The sequence below is a fragment of the Megalopta genalis genome, chromosome 3 (genome assembly GCF_051020955.1).
Source record: "Megalopta genalis isolate 19385.01 chromosome 3, iyMegGena1_principal, whole genome shotgun sequence".
NCBI lineage: Eukaryota > Metazoa > Arthropoda > Insecta > Hymenoptera > Halictidae > Megalopta > Megalopta genalis.
This window is the reverse complement of record NC_135015.1, coordinates 24,288,465-24,310,017: the sequence shown is the minus strand read 5'-3', so window position 1 is coordinate 24,310,017 and position 21,553 is coordinate 24,288,465. Positions and strand designations below refer to the sequence as shown.

The following is a 21,553-nucleotide window of genomic DNA, read 5'->3' as shown; positions in this document are numbered from 1 at the left end:
TAATAAAACTATTACGCTAGATCAGTACCCGAATATTCGAATATTCTAAAATTCCGAAGTTTCGAATGCTCGCGAGTTACGCGGACCTGTTCGCTGTTGCGCCAGGTTCAACAAGAACGAGAGGATGATGCACGTGTACAGCAGCACAGGGGCTGAGGTGATCGCGGCCAGATTGGGCGAAGGCATCCCCGCGGACACCGGGGTGTTCCCCTGTCTGCCGCATCATCAGAAACCGGACTCCGTCTGCCTGGAGTGGTTGCAGCAGACGCGTCTCTATCTGGCGCACACGCAGCACGAGGACATGCACTGCTACCACGTAACCTGGCAGAGCTTGAACCCTTTCTACAAGCCGACGGACTGCTTCGACTGGTCGGCGAAGCGAGGCCATTGGTACGGAGTCGGCCAGGTGCACCATCCCGCGAGTAACTTGCAGAACATACCGTATCCCCTCGAACGGGGAAGCCTCGATCTCAGTCCGTTCATCACCGGCGACGCCGCGAAACATCCCTTCGGCAACGTCCTCAAGCGCTACTTCCTGAATTCAAAGGGCGCGACGATCCTCGTCGACCCGGACTCGCCTCTCTACGTCTCTATCAACGCCAACAAGAGCACCGACTTCTGTCTGCAGGTAGTTCCGGCTCCATGGTCGCAGCGCTACCGCTGAAAAATACGATAACTTAGAAAAATGTTCGATAAAAATTGGCCAACTTCGATCGACGACAACTCCGCGAGAAATCATCGTAGGACAATGATTCTTTTTCAGTATTAAAGCTTGGAACCTCTACTTTAAGATAGCGTTGCTCGATTTCAAGTTTGACGCACCCTCGCCACTGTAGCCATTTAAACGCGGAGCCGTGTTTATCGCATTGAAAATTACCATGGGTGTCGCATCGAGAATTACAAAGTTTAACGAAATGCGCGCAATTTGTCGGGCAGATTGATAGATTAGCGACAAAGAAAATTAGATTATTTAACATTTTTCCGTCAATCGACAAATTAAATTAAACGATCCACCCTCGACCGCAGGCGCAGCACGACGCGTTCGCGTACATCAACCACCTAACGCCGCTGCCGCAGCTGAACTACACGATCTGCGCGACGGACAACATGAAGAACCTGCACTCCTCCATAGCGGAGAAGTCTCTGTGGGACGGATTGAAGCCGGACGAGCTGAACGCGGTCCATTCGCTGCTGTCGGAGCCCGTTTGGCAGATCACGCCCATGGACGAGGCCGCCATTTACAATTACACCGAGAACGTGATCGCCCTCGGCTTCCTCCGGCAAGGACACGTCCTGCTGAGCGAGGAATGGCAGCCCAGCACCGGCGACTTCGTCCTCGACGAGGAACGCTTTCCTTCCATGGAGGAGACCATCAATATCATCCATCGTCGCGGCTTTAGGATCGTCTTCACCATACAGCCCTTCATATCCACCGAATCTGTGAACTTCAAGGACGCGGTTAACAACAGGCTTCTGATTTCGGAGCGGGGCAGTGACCCGAGGATACCTGCGTTGACCAGGTGCATACCTTGTCGTTGAGAGAATTGTTTGCATCTAGAGTGCTACTTTATAAACTTTATAAACTTTATAAACCGGGCAAAAACTTCAAATACTTTAGAAAACTTTGAAGCACTTCAGAAAAGCAACATGTAAATATTTTTCTTCAGCATCTAGCTCGGTCAAATACTTTTCTCCAAGCATCGTTTTCTTCGTTCGCTGCATTTGAAAGCATTCTCTGCTAGATTGGCGACGATCTTCGTTGATTTCCTTACGGATTACACAGGTGGTCCATCTTCTTATACCGTCAGATACCTTGCACTGAAATAAGATAGATAAAATGAGAATAAGAAAAAAAAAACCAACATAGAATATAATAATTCAATATATATATAATAATAATATATATATATATATATATATATAATAATAATAATAATAATAATAATAATAAATATATAATATATATATATATATATATATATATATATATATAATATATATTATATTATATTATTATATATAATAATATATATAATACATAGAAAATGAAACAAAACCTTGGTCATTCAATGTACACATACCATGTCCAATTTAAAGTGATCAAGACTTTTGTACTCGCATCGCAGCATTTTACCGATCTCTCTGCTCGCCAGGTACAAGCAGGGCAACAGCGTAGGTGTGTTGGACATCACGAACAACGAGACGCTGCCGTGGCTGCAGAGCAAGCTGGAGAGCCTGATCATGAAGTACCACGTGGACTCGTTCTACCTGGACCTCGGGACGGCGCAGGACATGCCGCACTACTACAAATGCGAGCAACCGTTGACCAATCCGGATCATTACAAGACCTTGTTCACGAAGGCGATCGTGGGCTCCGTGCCGGTGGTCGGTGTCTCGGGAGCGATCTCCAGACCGCGACCGCCGGTGTTCGTCGCCCTGCCGCCATTCTCTTCCTCGTGGAAGGAAATCAAGACCGTGATACCGACGGTGCTGACTTACGGAATGATAGGCTATCCGTTCATCATGCCCGGGGCTGTCGGTGGGGACGTGGCGCTGCCGATGTCCGACAACAACCCGGACAACGACCACGAGGTCAGCCTGCCGGACAAGGAGCTGTACATCAGGTGGCTGCAGCTGTCGACCTTCCTGCCGGTGATCCGGTTCACGCATCTTCCCAGCAAATACTCGGACGAGTCCGTCCTGGAGATCGCCAAGAGGCTGACCACGCTCCGGCAGAAGACCGTGACGCCGTTGCTGAAGAAGTACGCGAAGGAGACACTGGAGACCGGTCTGCCCATCATCAGGCCCCTGTGGATGCTGGACCCGGCCGATCCAGCCTGCCACGTGGTCATCGACGAGTTCTCCGTCGGCGAGGAGCTGATCGTCGCTCCCGTCATCTATTCCGGGAGCAGGCAGAGGGAGGTCTACCTGCCGGCGGGCGTCTGGAGGGACGGGATCGACGGCAGCCTCAGGAAAGGCTCCAGGTGGATCCACAACTACAGAGTGGCCGAGGACAACGTCGCGTACTTCGTTAAAATGCCCGACAACACTAGGTTTTGAACCGCGCACGCGGCCGGACCGTATTTCACCGAGCTGTGCTCCGCGATACAGCTGCTTTATACTTTGCAGGAAGCAAAGTATGCGATAAAGACGGCCGACAGGGCCACGTTTCCAAGCGCAACGCGCCGATTTTAACGAGATTTTGGTGTAATATAGTTTGTTGGAAGCTGTTTTATGCGTATCTTTTTATATCGGCTACGATGCTAAGCTGGAGGATCAAAAATATGTCTTCGTTTTTAGATATCTCGAGTACTGGCAAGGCGCAGTATACTGTTCGCTTTGAAATGCGTGTTTTTAATCGACTTGGAAACATTTCCGGAAAAGAAATTGAACAATATGAAATAAATTGTTTGAACAATATCGAATTTAGAAAGCCGTATCTTCTCGCAACCCAGACATGGATTATTTTGCCAATACAAGAAATATTTTTCGACAGACTGTATTACACTAAAATCTCGTAAAATTCGTCGCGTTACACTTCGGAAACGGTCTTCGAAGTAAGAGACAGTCTCTAGAGAACATCTTTCGTTCGCACGTCCACGTAGTTGACCAGCGATCGTTAGTAGAGACTGCTGATAGTGCTTAAGAGGCGGGTACCGAACCTCGCCGACGCTCTGCAAGTATTTATTTCTTTATACTTAGAAAATATATTTATTTCACTCGCGTCCACGCCATTTATTCGGGCGTACAGGCCGCGTTTAAATCGCTGGAAAAATACAGTCATCTAAAAGCATGATCGTGGGCGCCGCCGCGGTCTCTCGAGCAATCGGCGCGAGATGCTCGCGTTGCTACTTCTCTTCGTGGGGCTGTTGCTGTCGCTCCTCGACGCGTTGCTCGACCGCGGCCGTGTGCGTTTGCGGTGCGGACAACGACAGTCTGGGCGAACACGTGTCCAGGAACTTCTGGAGGGTGCAGAGCTGGCTGAACATGTCCTGGATGTGGTTCATGTGCTTCCACCGCACCGATTTCAAGTGCTTGATACAGTCCTGGTTCACTCCGCGGTGGGTCAGCAGGTCCTTCAAGGACCCGCAGCAGTCGCCCTGCAGAGCACGCGTTAATTCTACGCAGGGCTCCTCTTTCACCAGTCCTCGCGTCGACTCGACGTTCTGTAAATATTAGAGTAGGCTAAATATACAGGGTGATATCGCGGTGGAAATAGTTCTTTTTCTCAAAGGTCATATTTTCCGAGGTGTCAAGATCGTCGATGTATCTTTAAACGGAATCACGGCTTTCTATCGTTATATCGTGATAGCTAAGATCAAGACGAATCCGATAACATGTTATAACACGATCCTCGCGCGACCTTGAACCAGTAATGTGCTTCAATAAAGAAGTTTGCCGAAAAGTTTCTCGTAGAAATAATTTTATAATTTCAATAGCTATAAAAGAAGTCGGGCGTCGGTCGTTTTGACCGGTTTGATGGTTCTAATGTTAAAGAGGTCAATTTCAGACGTCTTAGGGACGTTCTGAAAATTGAACGTTTCAAGAGGCCAGTTTTATATTAATTCTACAGGTAGATGTCACAGATGTCGTTGCAGTGATATTTCCGGAACGTGTTAAATGTATTTCAAAAATATTTTATCAATTTATTTCTATGAGGACGTTCCGAATGTCCTGCAACAGGCATCTTAAAGACGTCTTTGAGACGTCTTTGTGCTACCTGGAAACAGCATCTTAAAACGACCATTGCTGTAGATCAGAGGACGTGGACAACTATAGCGGACCTTTGGTTGATCCGTTGACGATGAGAACACGTGCCTGACCTCGTCGATCATGCCGACGATCTCGTTCTTCGTGGCCCGAAGATTCAAGTCACCGGCGTCGTAAAGATTCTTCCTGGCGTCCTGATCTCGTCCTTGAAGAAGCTTCTCGTCGTCGCTGTTCGTCGACTCGTCCTCGGGCTTGCAGACAGCGTGCTTTCGACCGGCGGACCGTTTGCCTGGCTTAGGCACCAAGTTTAGGGCATTCTGACTGCGCTCGGATCTCCCCTTCGCGAGATCGTGATCGTCTGTCCCCCTTCCTCCGAGTCTCGTCTGCAAGAGCAAGCGATGAACAGGGCTAAAGTTTAAAGAGGAGGTGAAATTTGTGAAACGCCGAGGACGTTCGTCACCGGGAACACTTTGTGCTAACTTCTAAGAAGTTCAAGTTGTTGTAACATTTCCTCTGCGTTCGCCGATTTTCTAAATCATCGCCGGCGGTCTCCGCGCTGTCGCATCGCAGCAGGTCCAGCTGGCACCTGATGTGCTCGTTCTCCAGCTCGTCCTTCCTGCGCTGCCTCGAACTCCGGGACTCTTTCCTCTTCCTGTACTCCTCCGGGAACGTCTGTCGGCGGACAGTATAAATGTGTAAATCTTATATAGATATATAGATATAGATTTGTATATATCTATATATAGATTTGTAGATCTCTATAATATAGATTTGTATATATCTATAATATAGCTTTGTATATATCTATAATATAGATTAGTAGATCTCTATAATATAGATTTGTATATATCTATAATATAGATTAGTAGATCTCTATAATATAGATTTGTATATATCTATAATATAGATTAGTAGATCTCTATAATATAGATTTGTATATATCTATAATCTAGATTTGTATATATCTATAATATAGATTAGTAGATCTCTATAACATAGATTTGTATATATCTATAATATAGATTAGTAGATCTCTATAATATAGATTTGTATATATCTGTAATATAGATTAGTAGATCTCTATAATATAGATTTGTATATATCTATAATCTAGATTTGTGTATATATCTGTAATATAGATTAGTAGATCTCTATAATATAGATTTATATTTATCTATAATATAGATTAGAGTAGATCTCTGTAATATAGATTTGTATATATATCTATAATATAGATTTGTATATATCTATAATATAGATTTGCAAATCAACGAGACTCAAATCCGAAACTTCTCATTTCTCTCCCCTTTTTCCAAGGAGCAAAAAGCTCCAGGAACATAGAGTTTGAGTTACACGAGTTCGAGGGGTTTCGGGTTCTCGAGCGTCCCATCTCTAGCAAACAGATACCGGTAGCTTCGAACCTTTACTTTGTAATCGCGCCAATTGTCGTGGAAGCGCCCGTTCTCCAGGTGTTGCGGGTACACGCAACAACTGTCCACGTTGTCAGCCAGAAAAATCTGGTCCTCCTCGCACCTCCGGTGACACCGGTGACCGCTGGTCTGCCGTTTCCTCGAATGATTGTACGAATTAGATGTCCCGCGACCACACACCACTCGAATCACCGATTCCTCGTGGCTCTGCGGCAGGCTCATCCCCAGCTTGTCCGCGTAACTGTCCAATATCGTTTCCATGTTCTTGTAGCATCTGCAAGCAGGGACGCGTTATAATTTCAACGGTTTTAAAAGAAAGACCGGTCATTTTAAATGTAGTGTTAAATATAAATATTTCCATGAGCACTGTTGTAAATAGAACCTGCTAAAAAGATCCATGAGTATTGTTAAAAATAGGAGCTATTAAAAAGCTCCATAAGTACTGTTATAAGTAGAACCTGCTAAAAAGATCCATGAGTACTGTTAAAAATAGAAGCTATTAAAAAGCTCCATAAGTACTGTTATAAATAGAAGCTATTAAAAAGCTCCATAAATACTGTTATAAATAGAAGCTATTAAAAACCTCCATAAGTACTGTTATAAATAGAACCTGCAAAAAAGAACCATGAGTACTGTCATAAATAGAAGCTATTAAAAAGCTCCATAAGTACTGTTATAAATAGAAGCTATTAAAAAGCTCCATAAGTACTGTTATAAGTAGAACCTGCTAAAAAGATCCATGAGTACTGTTAAAAATAGAAGCTATTAAAAAGCTCCATAAGTACTGTTATAAATAGAAGCTATTAAAAAGCTCCATAAGTACTGTTATAAATAGAACCTGCAAAAAAAAACCATGAGTACTGTCATAAATAGAAGCTATTAAAAAGCTCCATAAGTACTGTTATAAATAGAAGCTATTAAAAAGCTCCATAAATACTGTTATAAATAGAAGCTATTAAAAAGCTCCATAAGTACTGTTATAAATAGAACCTGCTAAAAAGATCCACGAGTACTGTTATAAATAGAAGCTATTAAAAAGCTCCATAAGCACTGTCATAAATAGAACCTATTAAAAAGCTCCATAAGTACTGTCATAAATAGAACATATTAAAAAGCTCCATAAGTACTGTTAAATATAAAACCTATAAAAAGCTTCCAAAAACGCTGTTACAAATAGAAGCTATTAAAGTGTCCGAGTGTCGTCGTCGAGACACTTCAGGAACAGCAGCAGATCGACGAGAAATTACTTGGCCTTTCCAGAGGAATGTTTCGGCACCTCGAGAGAGTAATGACAGGACGGGCAACGTTGCAGCTGGCTCTTCGGCCTTCGCCTTGGCCTGACTTCCGGCTGCAGGAGCTCGATGTCCTGTATCGGCTGAACGCAGTACGAGCAATACGCCTGTTCCTGCGGAAAATGTGGAAACAGACGTGGTTCGAAATTACGTGCCCGTCGCGACGTTACCATTTCCATGAAAGTTCGCAAGTAACACGGTTCGAAAACGTCGATTAAATTTGCGACGCGGCTCGACCCGGACACATCCGGAACCCCCTGAAGCAGGATTCACCGTTCGCACATGCTAAGTTTGATGATCGTGATCCGTCTGTCTGTTCTGTGCTCTCGTACAGCGTGCACGAACTCCGCGAAGAATCGATTCGCGTGTTTTTCTTTCGCTCGCGACTACACAGTAGGCGATGACCAGCGATCGAAGATTTCCCTAATTACAATTAATTATAATTACCACGTTGCTGTGCTGCAGAGCTGCGCAGAATTACAATTGAATTGCCCGAAGAATTATAATTACATATTACAGTTCGATTATATTGTAGTTTAGTTTTCATTATATGTAATTCGATCACATGGTGATTCGTAATTCAGATCTCTGTCCAATTAGATTAGACTGTAGTTCGTGATTGCAATTGGAGTGCAATTACAACATGCTGAGTAAATAATAAACCGCAGATTTTATGCAAAACGTTACAAATTAATTTATTTAAAAATACTATCGCATTACTTGTAATAATCGTAGAAAGAAAGAAATGTCTAATCAGCTTCCGTATCTTACAACTAATCCTTTTTTGCATAAAAATCGGCGGTCTATTACCATTAATCACGAATGACGATGCGATTCGTAACAAGAACAATAAAAGCGAACAATTTTAAAACCGTTCTCTTCATCGATTTTCATTATCTCCTATCGCACAATCGCGATCAAGATCGCGTCGATTCGAACACGTTGTCTGTTCCACCGATCTCTGCCGAGCTATTCATAATTAATTGTCGCATGATGCTAGAAAACAGAGGAGAACGTGTTCCATCGAGCACAGAAACGGAAAAGTAGCGAAATAGTCGTGACCATGCCGAAATCGTCGTGACCATGCCGAAATCGTCGTTGAACAAGTCGATGCCGCTGCAAAAGCTTGACTATTTTTACGGCAATGAAATCTTGTCGGACTTCCAGACTCGGAACGAAGCGACTCTGAAGAATCTGGCGGCGGTGCCACCGGACGATCCAACGGAGATTGGTATGCCGACGATCAATCCGAAATCGCAGCTCCGGAAGTACTTCGTTGAATTCTGCAGCGGCTCCACCGTGCTCGGTTTCAACCATATCGTCGCGCCGAACAGACATCCGATTGAAAAGTAAATCTAATCTTGAGAGTAAAGTAGATGATCTTCTTCAGCCGGTGTCTAGCAGAGCTGGTAACCCAATTTTCTTGTTCGCGATCCTCAAGATACCTGGTTATGATCGTCGTGGGCATGGCGTTGGTGTTGCTGGTGCTCCTCTCGATCACGTTTTGGAATCGCTACCAATACGAGGCCATCGTGATCGTGGTGGACAACGACTACTACCACTTCAAGCTGAACAAGCCGGCCGTGTTCATCTGCCCTGTGTCGAACATAGAGAAGAGTAAGATTCCAGAAGTATTCAAGAAGTAAGAACTCTGCAGTGGTCTGCGCACAAAATCATTTCAGCAGGTCGTCAAGTATGAAATTTGTAGAAAAGAAGGCAAAGTTGTTTCATAACTTACAAATATGAGGAATTATTTTATTCATCAAAGTATGCACCCGTATTGTCTATGCACTTTTGCCATTTAAGCGGCAGGTTGTTCAGGCCGGTGATATAAAACCCTGGCGGACGAGAGTCAATGAATTCCTGGAAGACCAGTTTTACAAGCATTGTCGAAATTAAATTGTTTTCCTATTAAAAAATTGTTCAAATTGTGGAAGAAGTGACGAGTATGGAGGATGATGAAGAAGTTCCAACTCCAATTCCTGTAGTTTTGCCACAGTCGTTTGTGCAGTGTGTGATCTAACGTTAGCATGCAATAAGATGGGAGTCGATTTGTTGACCAATCTAGGCTGTTTTTTTTTTAAGTTTTTGCATCATTTCGTCCAGTTCGTTGCAGTATATTTCTGCTGTGATCGGTGAGCCAGGTTTCATAAAATCATAACGACCAATTTGATACTATCTGCTGTTTAGTTACACTAGAGCCAAATACACTATTAATGTTTCACGCGTCTATTTCGTAGTTCCACGTAAGAACTCGTACTTCATAATAGTGCGAATTTTCGGCCGTTCCGTTTTCAACAAAATTAATTTTTAAAAAAGTTTTCAATATTTTTTAGAGCTTAAAATAATTTCTTTAAACAAGCGAGATTTGTAACTTCCCAATAAAAAAAAAACAGAACGGTAAAATATTAAGCCAATGTCAAATAATAAATTGTTGAAGTTGGCAATATTATTAACTACAAATTTCATCCTTGTCAACCTAATAATATCGTTAACGATAGCCAAACGGAAACTTAACGTAACACCATATTATCGCATGTACCACATTATTGCATATATCATTGCAATACCATATTATCATGGCGAATTAACGCCGTAATTAATAACACAATAAAACATATTAGAATCTCTGCAGTAACAGCATCGAGTACACACCGGAAGCAGAGAAGTTCTTCACCTTCCTGGCGAACGTGAACTACGAGAACATGCACAAGACACCGGATTTCGAGCAGGTGCCGCCGAAGAAGTGGCTGAAGATCCTTCACGAGATACGCAAGGACATTCCTCCGCAAGCCTTGAAGGAACCCGACTCTTACGAGGGTCTAGTCATCACGGAAAGAGGCTTGTGTTCGGTGAACAGGAACCCAGTCGCGGTGTATTCCACCTACGAGTGAGTATTGGACACCAGACACCGGAGATCACATTATAAATTACATAGAAAATTTCGTTAAGTCTGCCCTCTTATTTCATCGTTTCGTTTCTCGTGGTCCCGAGATACTGGATGAGCAACAATTGGACCGTCGTCCCGGAAGCGGAAGTACTGACCTTCGACATAAACGACGACGGGTCGTCGGAAACGTTCACCATAAATGCCGAAGCGCTGGTAACGTTCGAACGTTTGCTAGATTTCTACTGTGTCCAATGAAATTCCTTAAAGTCCACCCTTAGATCCTTCCGTTGAACGTTTTTCCTTTGCTACTTAGATCGCCATGGTGGACCCTAACGAGATCCTGATCTACGACATACCGACCAATTCGATGAAGCCGAACACAGCGCAGCGTCCGGTCATGATGATATCGCTGATCAAGACGTTGTCGAACGTGCAAGAGCTGCAGGTGCATCAAAGACGCTGCAAGTTCACCAGCGACGGTGGCCTGCGAACCTGGCCGATCTACTCGAAGAACATGTGCATGATGGAGTGCAGAATGCGAACGATTCAACAGCTATGCAAGTGTCGGCCGCACTTCGCCAGGCCCGTAGGTTCGTAGGGCATCGTTCGAGAGCGGTTCAGCTGTGGTCCGTATTGGCACTGAGAGGGGCCCGATCTCTACTTTCAGACGGAGTCGAGACATGCAACTCCGCGCAACTGCGTTGCATCGGAAGCATCAAAGAGAAGCTGTTTCTGTTCAGCAGCCCGCCAACATATTGCAAATGCATTCCGAGCTGCGACAGCTACGAGTACTCGATCGCGGATACCAAAATAAGCCAAATGTATCGGACTTGCTGGAGCTTATCTGTCCGACGGTGTTAACAGGTGCTCTAAACTGATGCCGCTTAATCGTTTCAGAGATACTGGCGTTACAATCAGCGGTGTCTCGTCGTCCATCGTAATGGAGGTCCATTTTCCGACCCAGATCTTCCACCGATCGCTGTTGTACGGCTTCAGCGATTTTTTAAGTAAGTACTTGATCCAATCGCGAGGGAATCAACTAAAGGATGTTCTATCTTAGGCAGCGTCGGCGGAGCTGCGGGATTGCTCCTGGGCGCCAGCGTGTTATCCTTCGTGGAAATAATCTACTTCATGTCGGTGCACGCATGCTTTTACGCGAGACGGGCGAGCCAGAGGAAGAAGAAAAGTTTCCTCGGAGTTTAGGGCGGAGGGGGTGGGTTCCTTAAAAAATATCGTTTATTTGAAAACAAGTTGCTTCTTCCCGACAGAGAACACGATGTAAAATAAATATCATCACATACATACAACTGTACACATGCGACACGTTGGCGTCCGCACCATGATTGTACATCAATTTACAAGGAGACCGAACAGTTCACCGTCTCCCACGAGTGTCTCCCGATATTTTGATTTCCAGCTCTCTCTCACGCACCGCGATAATTAACAAGACTAGCTAAAACGACGCTAAAATGTCGCCGAAAGGAGCCCCCGGCTCCTTCGCTGCCGCCTCGAACGTCTCCACGAACGCTTGCCTCTGTGTGTCCTTGGTCAACTAAAAGAAAAAAAAAGAAAATAATAAAAACGATGAACGCACGATTACCAAAAGTCGCGTCGACGAGTCTGTACCTTGTGATAAAAATCAGACGCGGCAATGCAGAGTATCTTCTTGTCCTCGTACTCGTATTTGCCGATTCTCGACTGAACGTAGGGGAATCTGAACGGTGCGTTAAGGAAGATAAAGAATCGTTTAAGACGGTTAGACGATTCTTTCGATTGCGAAAGGATACATGGCTCTAAGCCATCGATTCGTGGACGAACTAATGAAGAAACAGGACAGACACCAGATCGACATAGTCACTGGCAGACTCTGAATAAAATTTGGCAAACTGAACACTACCCAGTCCTGGAGTAGCTCCATCTGGGCCGAGGTGCAGGCTCTCTCGCACACCTGCGACACACATTTCAGTTACACTTAATTGTAAACAGCTAAACACCGCATGGGAGTTAGAATACATTGAGACACAAACTTTGAATACTACAGCAGAAAGTAATCTTGGGTGAGGCTGCTGCGGTGACAGGAATTCCCCTATAACTTTGGTCAGGATTTCAGACGGCGGGAAGAAGTCCCCTAGAACGGCGGATAGAACCGCGCAGAGCAGCTCCACCTCCATGGTGTGTCCTCTCCTAATCTTGTCGAAAATCGCCGAGGTGCGTTCTATGGAACGCACCAAAGCTTCCGGTTCCAAGTCCGGCAATGGCTCCTCGATTTCCGGTTGATTCAGTCTGTCGGACGCTTCCGTGTACATGCAGGTCAATAGCAGCTGCAAGGCTGGTAGCGACAGCATGGGGCTGGGCTGCTTCATCCGATCTATAGCGACCTTAACAATTTGCTCGACCACTTTCCCTATCACGCTCTTGGTGACCACTAGTCGTTCCAAGCCCTGTCGATTTCAACCTTCTATTAGTTACAAGTCATTGGATTAATACTCTGTAATGACTTGAGCTGAGGTCAGCACACCTGCAGGAGAGTCTGGTGTAAACTGGAGGAGATGTTCTGAGAATTTAGCAGAATTAGAACCCGTTCCAAAACGGCAGGGACTTCGGCATCCGGCGGTGTATCCTCCACGTGTTCCAGTAGGAAAAATACCAGGGCCCACATTACACCTTGATGCTCCTCGCTTTGACTCAATACGCTAGAACAAAGATCCAAGTCAGCATTTGATATTCTCTATTAGAAAGCTAGTAGTGACCCGATGATACTACCTGTAGGAATCCTGTGCGTCAAAGTGTTTCTGAATATACTCTATCGCCAGAGGGTTTATAATGTTCATCATTTCCTCGCAGTTTGTCAACACGGCGCTCTGCAACAAGTACAGTGCGCCATGAAGAGCGGCCACTCTCGCTGGCAGGAAACCGGATTTGAGATTAGTGTCCACTTGACGCTTCACTTTGTCCAGCGTCTCGAAATCCTGGAATGTAGGGCAAGATTAGAAAAGTCTCGAGGACGCTTCATTGCGTAAGAATCGAACTTGAAGAACGCACCAGCGGCGTTAAGACAGCCGAAGCCTTGCAGACAGACATGATTAGATATTGATGCAGGATCACGTTTTCTGTAGGATGGACCCTTGAGATTTCCAGACATGTGTCCAGCATCCACTGGTACTGGCTTCTTTCGATAAACAGTTCAGAAATCGCTAAAATGGATTTCACGGTCTCGGTCAACAGCTGCACAGGCGTGTTGAACTGCGGCGAGGTCCAAGACGTGTAGAGCTCCACCAGAAAGCGCAGACAGGAGTCCAAGTCCAATGACGAAGACATCAACGCGTCGTTCCTTCTGTTCTTCAAGTTCAGAACGGAGGCGTTCAATTTATCTTCGTACAGATTGCATAGGGCCCACAGATAGGATACAGAGAGCTGACTGTAGGCGTAAGTGTTCGAATTGGCTGTTCTCTCCACGTTCCCCCGATGGAACACGTGGTCCATTCTCAGTCCTCCTGAAGTCTCGGAATCGTTCATGCACTCGTACCTCCACGCGAGCATATCCTGGATCGCGAACAGCTTCTGCGAGCTGACTTTGGTAACGGCGAGCTGAGGATCCCTCGGATGATGTATCAGAGTGCTAGCCCTGGGATGGCCAGGGTATGGAAGATACAGGGTCTGCAACAACAGCCTGGTGATCGCTTGTACGGCCAGGCTGCTTGCTTGTATCAACGTGGGAATCTCGTCGGAGACGACGGCCTCGTTCTGAGCAAGATTCAACACGCTCAGAAGAGCCATCCAGATCTCCTCGAATTGCAGCCGGGAGATCCAACCTAGCAGATTGATCCTGTAAATAAACTGCTCGAGGATCTCCACCTCCAGCAACAAATTCGACTCCGACGACATCAGCGGGAAGTAGCATTTGGTTGGCCCTCCGCCAACCACGTCCCAATGCTGCTTCCAAACTAACGGTGGTGTCAGGATGTAGGAGTTGACCAACGGCTGCCGGCTGATGCTCACTATCAAGTCCTCTATCGTATCGAAGAGGTACTGTGGAATGCTCTTCGAGGCGCCCTCCTTCTGGTACTGTTCCAGCCAGGCGACCAACGCTGCCATTCGCGTGCAAGCTTGCGCGAACTCTTTGGTATCCTCGTCCTCGAGGGCTGGCAGTAAAGCCCGAGTATCTATAACCGGCAAAGAGTCAATCGTCGTTAGCAAATGTTCGACGACTCTCGCCAGGGAGGCTGTGGCGCTACAGACCCACGAGTACCTCGCGCTGTCGCCAATGATTTTGCACGGAACGGGCTGTTTCAAGATCTCCGAAGCACAGCTCAAGGCCAGTTCCATGTCCCTCGGCCTCAGCTTCCTCGTTTGCTTCTCGTCCCCGTGAATCATCCAATGCGTCAGCTCTAGACACAGCACCGAAAACTTGGCCAGGTCCTCCTCCGACTTTAATTCCGTCTTCGACAAGTTGTATCTGGCCAGCTTCGGCAGCGTCTTCACGTACATCTTCACGGCCGGGATCAGCATGAAGAGTATGTCCCAATACACGGTCTCGGACAACAGTTCGTCCAACCGTACCGCATACTTGTGCTCCTTCGAGTTCGCGCTCGGTTGCCCGGGGTGGAAGATGTGATGAGGCTTCGGCATCAGATCGGTGACTCTGCGGACGTGCTCCAACAGACATTGCTTCGCAGCTTTGTACAACGGGCTCGCCTCGAAGTCGACCTCCTTCCGGTTTTGCGCTGCATTCAGCTCCAGCCTCTGACACTTCTCGATAGTTGTACGGGTGCCGAGTACTATGCACGGTTTCAAGATCGAGATGTTGAATTCCTTGCAAGAAAGGATGTCCAGACAGTCGTCGAAGTCCAAGTCTTTCAGCAATTGAGCAGCCTCGGAAGGACTGTAACCGGCATACGAGTTGCAACAACGCAGCTTCACCTGCGACAGAAACCAGCCGCGATCAAGTTGGATGCTCTTCACCGTGGACGGATTGAACGGTCTGCATTGATCCAACTCCAGCGGAGACAAATCATAGTATTGTACACCCAGTTTATTTAGTAAACTGATCAGGGGTCCGTGCTTCTTGGCGAGCTTCGTCGCTTGCAGAGTGTCCATGATCTTGATGAAATCTTCCTTTGCCAGTTGGTTTATTACATCCGCGGTTGCAGTGGTCAGGAGGATCTCGACTCTTCTGCTGGCTATCTTCGCCGCCATTCTGGACAGCGCGAGGTACTTGGTTGACAAGAATCTCGGTATCAAGGTCATCAGCACCGCCCCACTTTGCGAGTGATGAGCACCCTCCATACATTGCAAAAGACGCTTGACAAAGCTGGGTTGCGACAGGTTCGTGCACTTGGTAGCGATCGCCTGCACGAGCAGCCCACTGGCAGCTGGATTCCTGTGTACAGCTGCTGTCAGCAAATCTCTGACAGGGCTCTCGGTGCCGTTGTTCACTGTGTCCTCGGTGTGGTTAACCAACAACCATGTCAGCGGCTCGGCGTCGCTTAGATTTTCGCACACGTAGTCGCAAAACAGGATGTTGCCGCCTTTTTTGATAATGTGGATGTTGATGTTGCTGGGCCGTTCGGTTTTCTTCTCTTCGGCAAGAGGCTGCTGATGCGTGCCCAACACCTTCGACCAGAAGGACATCTCATTGTAGCCTAACAGGGTCATCAGGTAGGCCCACTGGCACGTTAGCACAGGACATCTGTTCCCAATGCTCAGCATCAAACGGTTCAGATCTGCTATCGGTAGCTTCTCTTCGTCGGGCACGCCGCGACCTTGAATCATCTGCATGGTGGCGTTAGCTACCTTGCAGTGACTGCCGGATTCGAACATGTGGATACACAACTGCAGAAAGAATGCGAACTGTTGGAGCAAGTAACGATCGCTGTCCAAAGACTCGGCGAACGGAACGAACGGGTCGTTTGCTTCGTGGTCAACGAGGCCTAAGAAACTGTACACCTTGGCGCCGACCCAGCTGATCACCTTGAAGATGAACCTAGCGAGCACCCTCTCGGGAGGAACGTCGGTAGGCTGTATCCCCAAAACGTGCAGAGGGTCAACTGTCTGACACGAATCTGGCAGGAGGAATGATTGCATGAGATCCGTCATGTTCATGTTTAAATCAGACAGCCTCGCCAACATGGATTCTTCCTTCGCGCACGAAATCAACGATAGTAGAACAACGTTGATCATTCCCAGCCATCGTTTCAACTTCACCATGGACGCATCCAGGGTATCTTCCGGCGCGACCAGCAAGACTTTCAATAGAGGATCGACTGGCCGGAAGACCGTAGGCGATATCGCAGCGAATAGCTTCACCAGAGCCACGTGAGCACGCTCCGATTCTATCCGAATTTTACCAGCAGTCAGCATCGGTAAGACAGTGTCCATCGTCAGTCTGGACCATCTCCTCCATTTCTCCTCGCCGTTCCCATCGCCGCTAAATCTAGATTCTGTCAGGCATAACGCCAACAACTCGATGATCTGATAATACTCCGCAAGACGTAAAAGCATCGAGATCAATACTTCCCTTGTCGTCTCCAGTTCTCTCTGCTCGATCGGGTTGGAGCTCGCGTTTCTGATTAAGAATACGTCCTCCACGACTGGTGTTAAAGCCGGTATGCAATGCGTGAGAGCTGGCTGACCGCTAGCCAATAAACCGTCGCACAGTTGAATGATTTTTGGGACTCCTATGATCGCTGTACAGTGATTCTTCTCGTAGGACAAGTGCACCAAAAAGTTGAATATCTTTGGTAGAAGGTTCTCCGTTCGTTGCACGTGGCCCTCCTCGATGAACTCGAACTGCTTTAGCACGAACCCTATAAATATTCTCTCGGAGTCCAACAGACAGTAATTCACCCACAGCTGCATCAACTGACTGAGCAACATTAAAACTTGGCACTGCAATGGCACGCTGGTCGTCACCGTGTATTGCTTCAAAGATTTGATTACCATGGGTTCGAAGAGGCGAATGAATGAGCCTATGGAGAAGTTCTTGTAACTTGAAAACAGTTTTCTATATCCTTCTCTACGCAATAATCCTACCCACCTAAACGATGAGAAAGAAACAGATATATATAAACATATATACATGGTTTGGATCTTCTCTTGTTGATAAGTCAGTATACTCACCCTGCATCAAGTTCATTTTCGCCCCTGCAATTGTTCCCCATAGATTTAATAGTGTCCGCCATTTGCCTGGCAGGATTTTGGAAGCAGTGATTATAGAACCCTTTAATATCGTCCCTTAGTATAGCAATTCTATCTATATTCCTTTGGCCCTCTGTTTCATTCCACTGTGCATAGACGTTCGTGCTGCTGAGACATTTAAGCAGCTGCTGTACGCATTGAACAGTCGACGTTGGCGAAAGAACGACAGTGGTTTGCAGGTAATACAGAATCTCCTCCGTGATCTTAGCTCCTTCGCAGTAGGAGATTATTTCAAGAATCTGAGAAAGAACATCTAGCACCGCGTTTAACAACGACACGTACATCTCGCTGGCGTCAGATTCCAAGGTGACCAAGTAGTTGGAGTGCGCCGCCTTCAGGATGTTGTACATCTTCATGTAATGGGGCACAGAAGCAAAGGCGCCTATCTGTTCTTTACCGAATCTCAGTTTAACGAACCGCTCCCCTTTCTCCTTCGACTTCTGCTCGCCTACCGTTTTCTTCTTCGGGGACAACGTTTGCGTGGACGCCAAGGTCGTCAGTGTCGTTTTAGCACTCGGTTGCAACAATTGCACCTCGTCAATGATGTGAACGTATATGTTCAATACTCTGGTAACATGCGTCAGCAATAGCTCTATCTGTTTGTCCCTAATAGTTGTACTCGAGTTCTTAGAGGGGTCGTGCGGTTTAAAATTGCAAAAGGCTAGACCCGAAGCCAGGTTGCCAGCAAGTAGAATCAAATGTCGGTGCGTAGACAGGTCTAGACTGATGGGGGAAGAGGAGAGCAACGGTAGAGCTAGAGACAGGAGACTATCACTGACAGAAGACGGCATAACATCGCTGGTGAAACTCAATTCGCTGATATCCAGCCGGCTACCGTTCTTCTTATAAGACTTCTTCAGCAACGTTTTTGGCAGAATGCAGTCCCATCCTCTAATATAGACAGTGACGGTGTACACATCGCTTAAGTGGAATAGAGCCTCGCAGCAACCGTATACTAAGTACTTAGACGACTGTACCCCGAGGATTTCTGCTAACATATTCACTATAATGGACAGAGAATACTCTACATTTGGATGATACTGTGTCCCATTACGAAAATTTAAAGACGCGAATGGCTGTATCGTCGTCTTCACGTACAACTTCTGCTTCTCTTGGCAGGACGACAGCTCCAAACTGCTCGCGCTCACAGCGCTCAGATATTGTTCGGTGTACTGCACAGCTCTTCTCGTGACAGCATCCTCATGAGGTTGTTGAAAATATAGCAGTGGAATGCTCCTGGAATAAGTGACGTTAGCGGAGGATCAAACGATTATGTGCATTGGATCAGTTTCGGAGAATCTTACTTCACAATAGCATCCGCCGCAGCGTGTCTAATCCTTTGGTCCTGATCGCCTAACAGCGTCATGATGACGTTCATGAAATGTTCTCGAAACATCGATCCCCCAGTTATGTGTTCTATGGTAACGTACGATATCTCACTCAATAGTTCTACTAATTTCACTTTCACCAAAAAATATGGATTCTTTACTAGTTGAGGTAATGCAGTTAGGACGGTAACTCCATAATGATTGTCGACGGATTCTAACAATTCTGGCAGACACAGACTAAGCGCCATTAGCGTTTGCCGACACGTCGTTGCAGAATCGTCCTCTAATCCCTATTTCAAAAAGCATAGATCGGTTCTCTGGAAATAGTCGACGTTTAAAGTAGCAAGTATATTTTACCTCTAGAAGCAACTTCACTAAATTCTCTAAGGACACGGTCCCGTTCAATCTCATTTTCGCGCACTCTGTTTCAAAATTTTTAAAGGATCCACCGTGCTGCGTAAACACGGACTTTAAGAAGGTACCAATGATCATGGAGATGTTCCCCCTAATCTGAGGATCTGAATGATTTGCAAATAATAAGATGTCTGTTATTGCTTGTTCATTCTCGGCATGACCCGGTTCTTTGGCGACAGGCATCAATAGCAAATTCGGGCAGAGCTTCAAAATATATGCGAGGCAGTTCAGAGCAAGCGATTTCACGCTAACGCGAAAGTACTTGTCTGGCATCACATGGCCAGCGGTGCCGGTTAACAGAAAAGAGGATACCAAATAACGGCAGCAGAATTTCAGAGGCATGTCAGCATCGGTAAACGTTCCAATGTCTATCTCCTTTAGCGAGAAATCCAAGGAAAGCTTCTTAGGTGTAGAAATAGACGATGCAATCTCCTCCAGGCAATCCTGCTCTTTTATTTCATTCTGTGTCAACGAAGAGATCTTCTCTGACTTTCCTAACTCGCTGCCAACGTCACTACCCTCTTCTATAGCATCGTCTGAAATAGATATTGTAAAAGGAGTGCCGAACAAATGTGCACGTTGAACTAATGAAAGTCCCTTACTGTCTATAGCACCTATTTTCAAACTACCATAGTCCAATTCCTTTCCTTTCATTTCTATAATATCGCTGGAGCATTCCTTCTGAGTTTGTGCACTCTTCGCCAACGTGGGCGCAGTCTCAGAGTCCAATATCCACTTTTCTATCTCTGGATTTATTTCCGGCATTTCCGAATCGAGCAAATTCAAGGTGGATTCCGAATTTTGTCCGCAAGCAGTGTTAGCGCTCGAGATACTCATTTGACTCAGCGACAGCATTGCATCATTTTGATTCAATGCTATTCTACTAGACGTTATTCCTTGATTCGATAACAATAAAGATACTAGAGCTCTCGGCGGTGACTTCAAAAGCTGCGTCAAAGTTTCTAAAGCTGCGTTTATAACGTTATGATCGGAATGCCATTTCGCGTAATGCAAACATAGTTCATAGATTTGTAGCAAGCTATCTATCTCCGTAATTTCGTCATCTTGAAGCTCTGTAGGGTTGCTTATGTGTGGTAAAATGATTCTGACACAACCAAAGATGCCAATAATAGTAGCTACACCACCCGTGTCCTCATTCATGGGTACCACAATACCTAAGAGATGCTTTAATACATAATTCAAAAAGTATTGTGGCTTCCTGCAATTTAAGCAAGTTGCCAGAATCATGTTTGCAGCTGCTCTGCGAAATACTGCTTGTACTGAAGACACGTTTTCAAAGAATGCTTTCAGTAAAGTCTGCAAAATATAAATGCAGATCAATTTAGAGTTACAAGGAAGGGACATTTAACTTGTCGTGTGTTACCTTAACATCATTGTCCGTCATAAATGGCCCCAAAGCTTTTGTAATTAGTGCTAATGACTGAGACAATGTTTCGATTACAGCTTCCTCAGACCGATGAGCAATAGCTACTATGCAAGGTATTAAATTAGACACGTATGCTTTCCCTCTTGTAGGACGTATCATGTGACTAAGATGCCCAAATCTCCAAAGAGCAGCTCTTAATGTCCTAGCTGGTCCATTCCTTTTAATCTCATTATAGAGTTCTATTTGAACTTTGACAATATTGCTGTCAGTCATTGCCTAGCAAATAATGAGGCCGTTAAAACTTCTGGCGCCTATTGTTAGGGAATAATGCAGACTATAGATAAGAATCATACCCGTATGATTTTATTCAGAGTTTCATCTGCTATCATCCTGACATTGGATTCATCGTCATTGCACAATAATAATAACGTTTCAATTGAAAGACTAAGAACTTGAGGAAATTTGGCTGTCAATTTGACACTTGGTGAACACATCCCTTCTGCTATGGTCACGCAACATGCTATCTTGTCTTTTCTTTAATGGTAAAAAGAAGATGATCGAAAGTGTCGATTGTTATTAAATGAAACATTCGGAAAGAAAAATTTGCTATACCTTGCGCTCGAATCTGACAGAAGAACGTTCGATTCATGAGTTGTTTTTAAAGCCTCTATGGCTTTCAATACGTTGCTTAATGATGTCATTTCTGCTAAAATATATTACAATCGATTCATTCTTCACTTCTTACAAATGAAATTTTGAACGAGCGACATTTTCATAATGTAGGCCGAACTTATGACAGACATATCGTACGTACGAAGCTACATGCTGCTCGGTACCATATTTATTTGTGATTCAAACGTCAAGAGATCTGAGCTACATATGTATGTATTAACTCACATATGTAC

At 45.6% G+C, this 21,553-nt stretch overlaps 4 protein-coding genes and 1 long non-coding RNA gene across 12 annotated transcripts in view; 2 read left to right on the top strand and 3 right to left on the bottom strand.

Annotated features, from left to right (window-relative positions):
* Positions 1 to 2,267, bottom strand: part of LOC143259190 (uncharacterized) — a 4,546-nt gene extending 2,279 nt beyond the window's left edge. The window contains exons 1-2 of the long non-coding RNA XR_013033029.1: positions 2,135 to 2,267; positions 87 to 1,818 (exon numbers count right to left, since the gene is read on the bottom strand). This is a non-coding gene — a long non-coding RNA (uncharacterized LOC143259190). The remainder of the gene's footprint in view (positions 1 to 86; positions 1,819 to 2,134) is intronic.
* Positions 1 to 4,405, top strand: part of LOC117222097 (myogenesis-regulating glycosidase) — a 25,323-nt gene extending 20,918 nt beyond the window's left edge. For all 4 annotated transcript variants that reach the window (XM_033473597.2, XM_076520469.1, XM_033473598.2 and 1 more), the window contains 3 exons: positions 106 to 628; positions 1,027 to 1,520; positions 2,154 to 4,405. In XM_033473597.2, the coding sequence (XP_033329488.2) occupies positions 106 to 628; positions 1,027 to 1,520; positions 2,154 to 3,060 (1,924 nt within the window). In that variant the 3' untranslated portion in view covers positions 3,061 to 4,405. The remainder of the gene's footprint in view (positions 1 to 105; positions 629 to 1,026; positions 1,521 to 2,153) is intronic.
* On the bottom strand, positions 3,684 to 10,611 carry LOC117222128 (uncharacterized). Of its 4 annotated transcripts, XM_076520474.1 has the most exons (6): positions 7,603 to 8,426; positions 7,388 to 7,545; positions 6,132 to 6,414; positions 5,191 to 5,382; positions 4,785 to 5,093; positions 3,684 to 4,166 (listed from the first exon to the last, which is right to left on the bottom strand). In XM_076520474.1, exons 1-6 carry the CDS (start codon positions 7,609 to 7,611, stop codon positions 3,849 to 3,851), a joined length of 1,269 nt encoding a protein of 422 aa, XP_076376589.1. In that variant the 5' UTR covers positions 7,612 to 8,426; the 3' UTR covers positions 3,684 to 3,848. The 4 variants fall into 4 exon arrangements, with proteins under 4 accessions (XP_076376589.1, XP_076376591.1, XP_076376590.1 ...); XM_076520476.1 differs by lacking the exons at positions 7,388 to 7,545; positions 7,603 to 8,426 and adding an exon at positions 10,478 to 10,611; XM_076520475.1 differs by lacking the exons at positions 7,388 to 7,545; positions 7,603 to 8,426 and adding an exon at positions 8,878 to 9,018.
* Positions 8,505 to 11,907, top strand: LOC117222100 (uncharacterized). Of its 2 annotated transcripts, none has more exons than XM_033473605.2 (8): positions 8,505 to 8,781; positions 8,874 to 9,074; positions 10,068 to 10,322; positions 10,427 to 10,535; positions 10,636 to 10,912; positions 10,990 to 11,143; positions 11,220 to 11,329; positions 11,383 to 11,907. In XM_033473605.2, the coding sequence occupies exons 1-8, from the start codon at positions 8,516 to 8,518 to the stop codon at positions 11,523 to 11,525; spliced, it is 1,515 nt and encodes a 504-aa protein (XP_033329496.2). In that variant the 5' UTR covers positions 8,505 to 8,515; the 3' UTR covers positions 11,526 to 11,907. The 2 variants fall into 2 exon arrangements, with proteins under 2 accessions (XP_033329496.2, XP_076376587.1); XM_076520472.1 differs by having other exon boundaries at positions 10,385 to 10,535.
* Positions 11,541 to 21,553, bottom strand: htt (huntingtin). Its single transcript, XM_033473596.2, has 14 exons — positions 21,261 to 21,553; positions 21,002 to 21,182; positions 20,646 to 20,924; positions 19,864 to 20,578; positions 19,205 to 19,797; positions 18,824 to 19,137; positions 17,442 to 18,755; positions 13,365 to 17,358; positions 13,086 to 13,291; positions 12,841 to 13,015; positions 12,350 to 12,763; positions 12,110 to 12,270; positions 11,949 to 12,036; positions 11,541 to 11,874 (listed from the first exon to the last, which is right to left on the bottom strand). The coding sequence occupies exons 1-14, from the start codon at positions 21,347 to 21,349 to the stop codon at positions 11,776 to 11,778; spliced, it is 8,622 nt and encodes a 2,873-aa protein (XP_033329487.2). The 5' UTR covers positions 21,350 to 21,553; the 3' UTR covers positions 11,541 to 11,775.

Bases quoted from the DNA above. Each gene is read 5' to 3' on its own strand.
- LOC117222128 (XM_076520473.1), bottom strand. From the start codon at position 7,611: ATGGAAATGGTAACGTCGCGACGGGCACGTAATTTCGAACCACGTCTG. The intron at 6,415-7,387 runs GTAATTTCTCGT...CCCTGCTTGCAG, and splicing joins CATTCCTCTGGAAAGGCCAA to ATGCTACAAGAACATGGAAA. The intron at 4,167-4,784 runs GTCCGCTATAGT...TAATATTTACAG, and splicing joins CGTCAACGGATCAACCAAAG to AACGTCGAGTCGACGCGAGG.
- LOC117222100 (XM_076520472.1), top strand. From the start codon at position 8,516: ATGCCGAAATCGTCGTTGAACAAGTCGATGCCGCTGCAAAAGCTTGAC. The intron at 10,323-10,384 runs GTGAGTATTGGA...AATTTCGTTAAG, and splicing joins GCGGTGTATTCCACCTACGA to TCTGCCCTCTTATTTCATCG. The intron at 11,144-11,219 runs GTATCGGACTTG...TAATCGTTTCAG, and splicing joins GATACCAAAATAAGCCAAAT to AGATACTGGCGTTACAATCA.
- htt (XM_033473596.2), bottom strand. From the start codon at position 21,349: ATGACATCATTAAGCAACGTATTGAAAGCCATAGAGGCTTTAAAAACA. The intron at 19,138-19,204 runs GTAAAATATACT...TTTTTGAAATAG, and splicing joins TAGTGAAGTTGCTTCTAGAG to GGATTAGAGGACGATTCTGC. The intron at 12,764-12,840 runs GTGTGCTGACCT...TGAAATCGACAG, and splicing joins TACACCAGACTCTCCTGCAG to GGCTTGGAACGACTAGTGGT.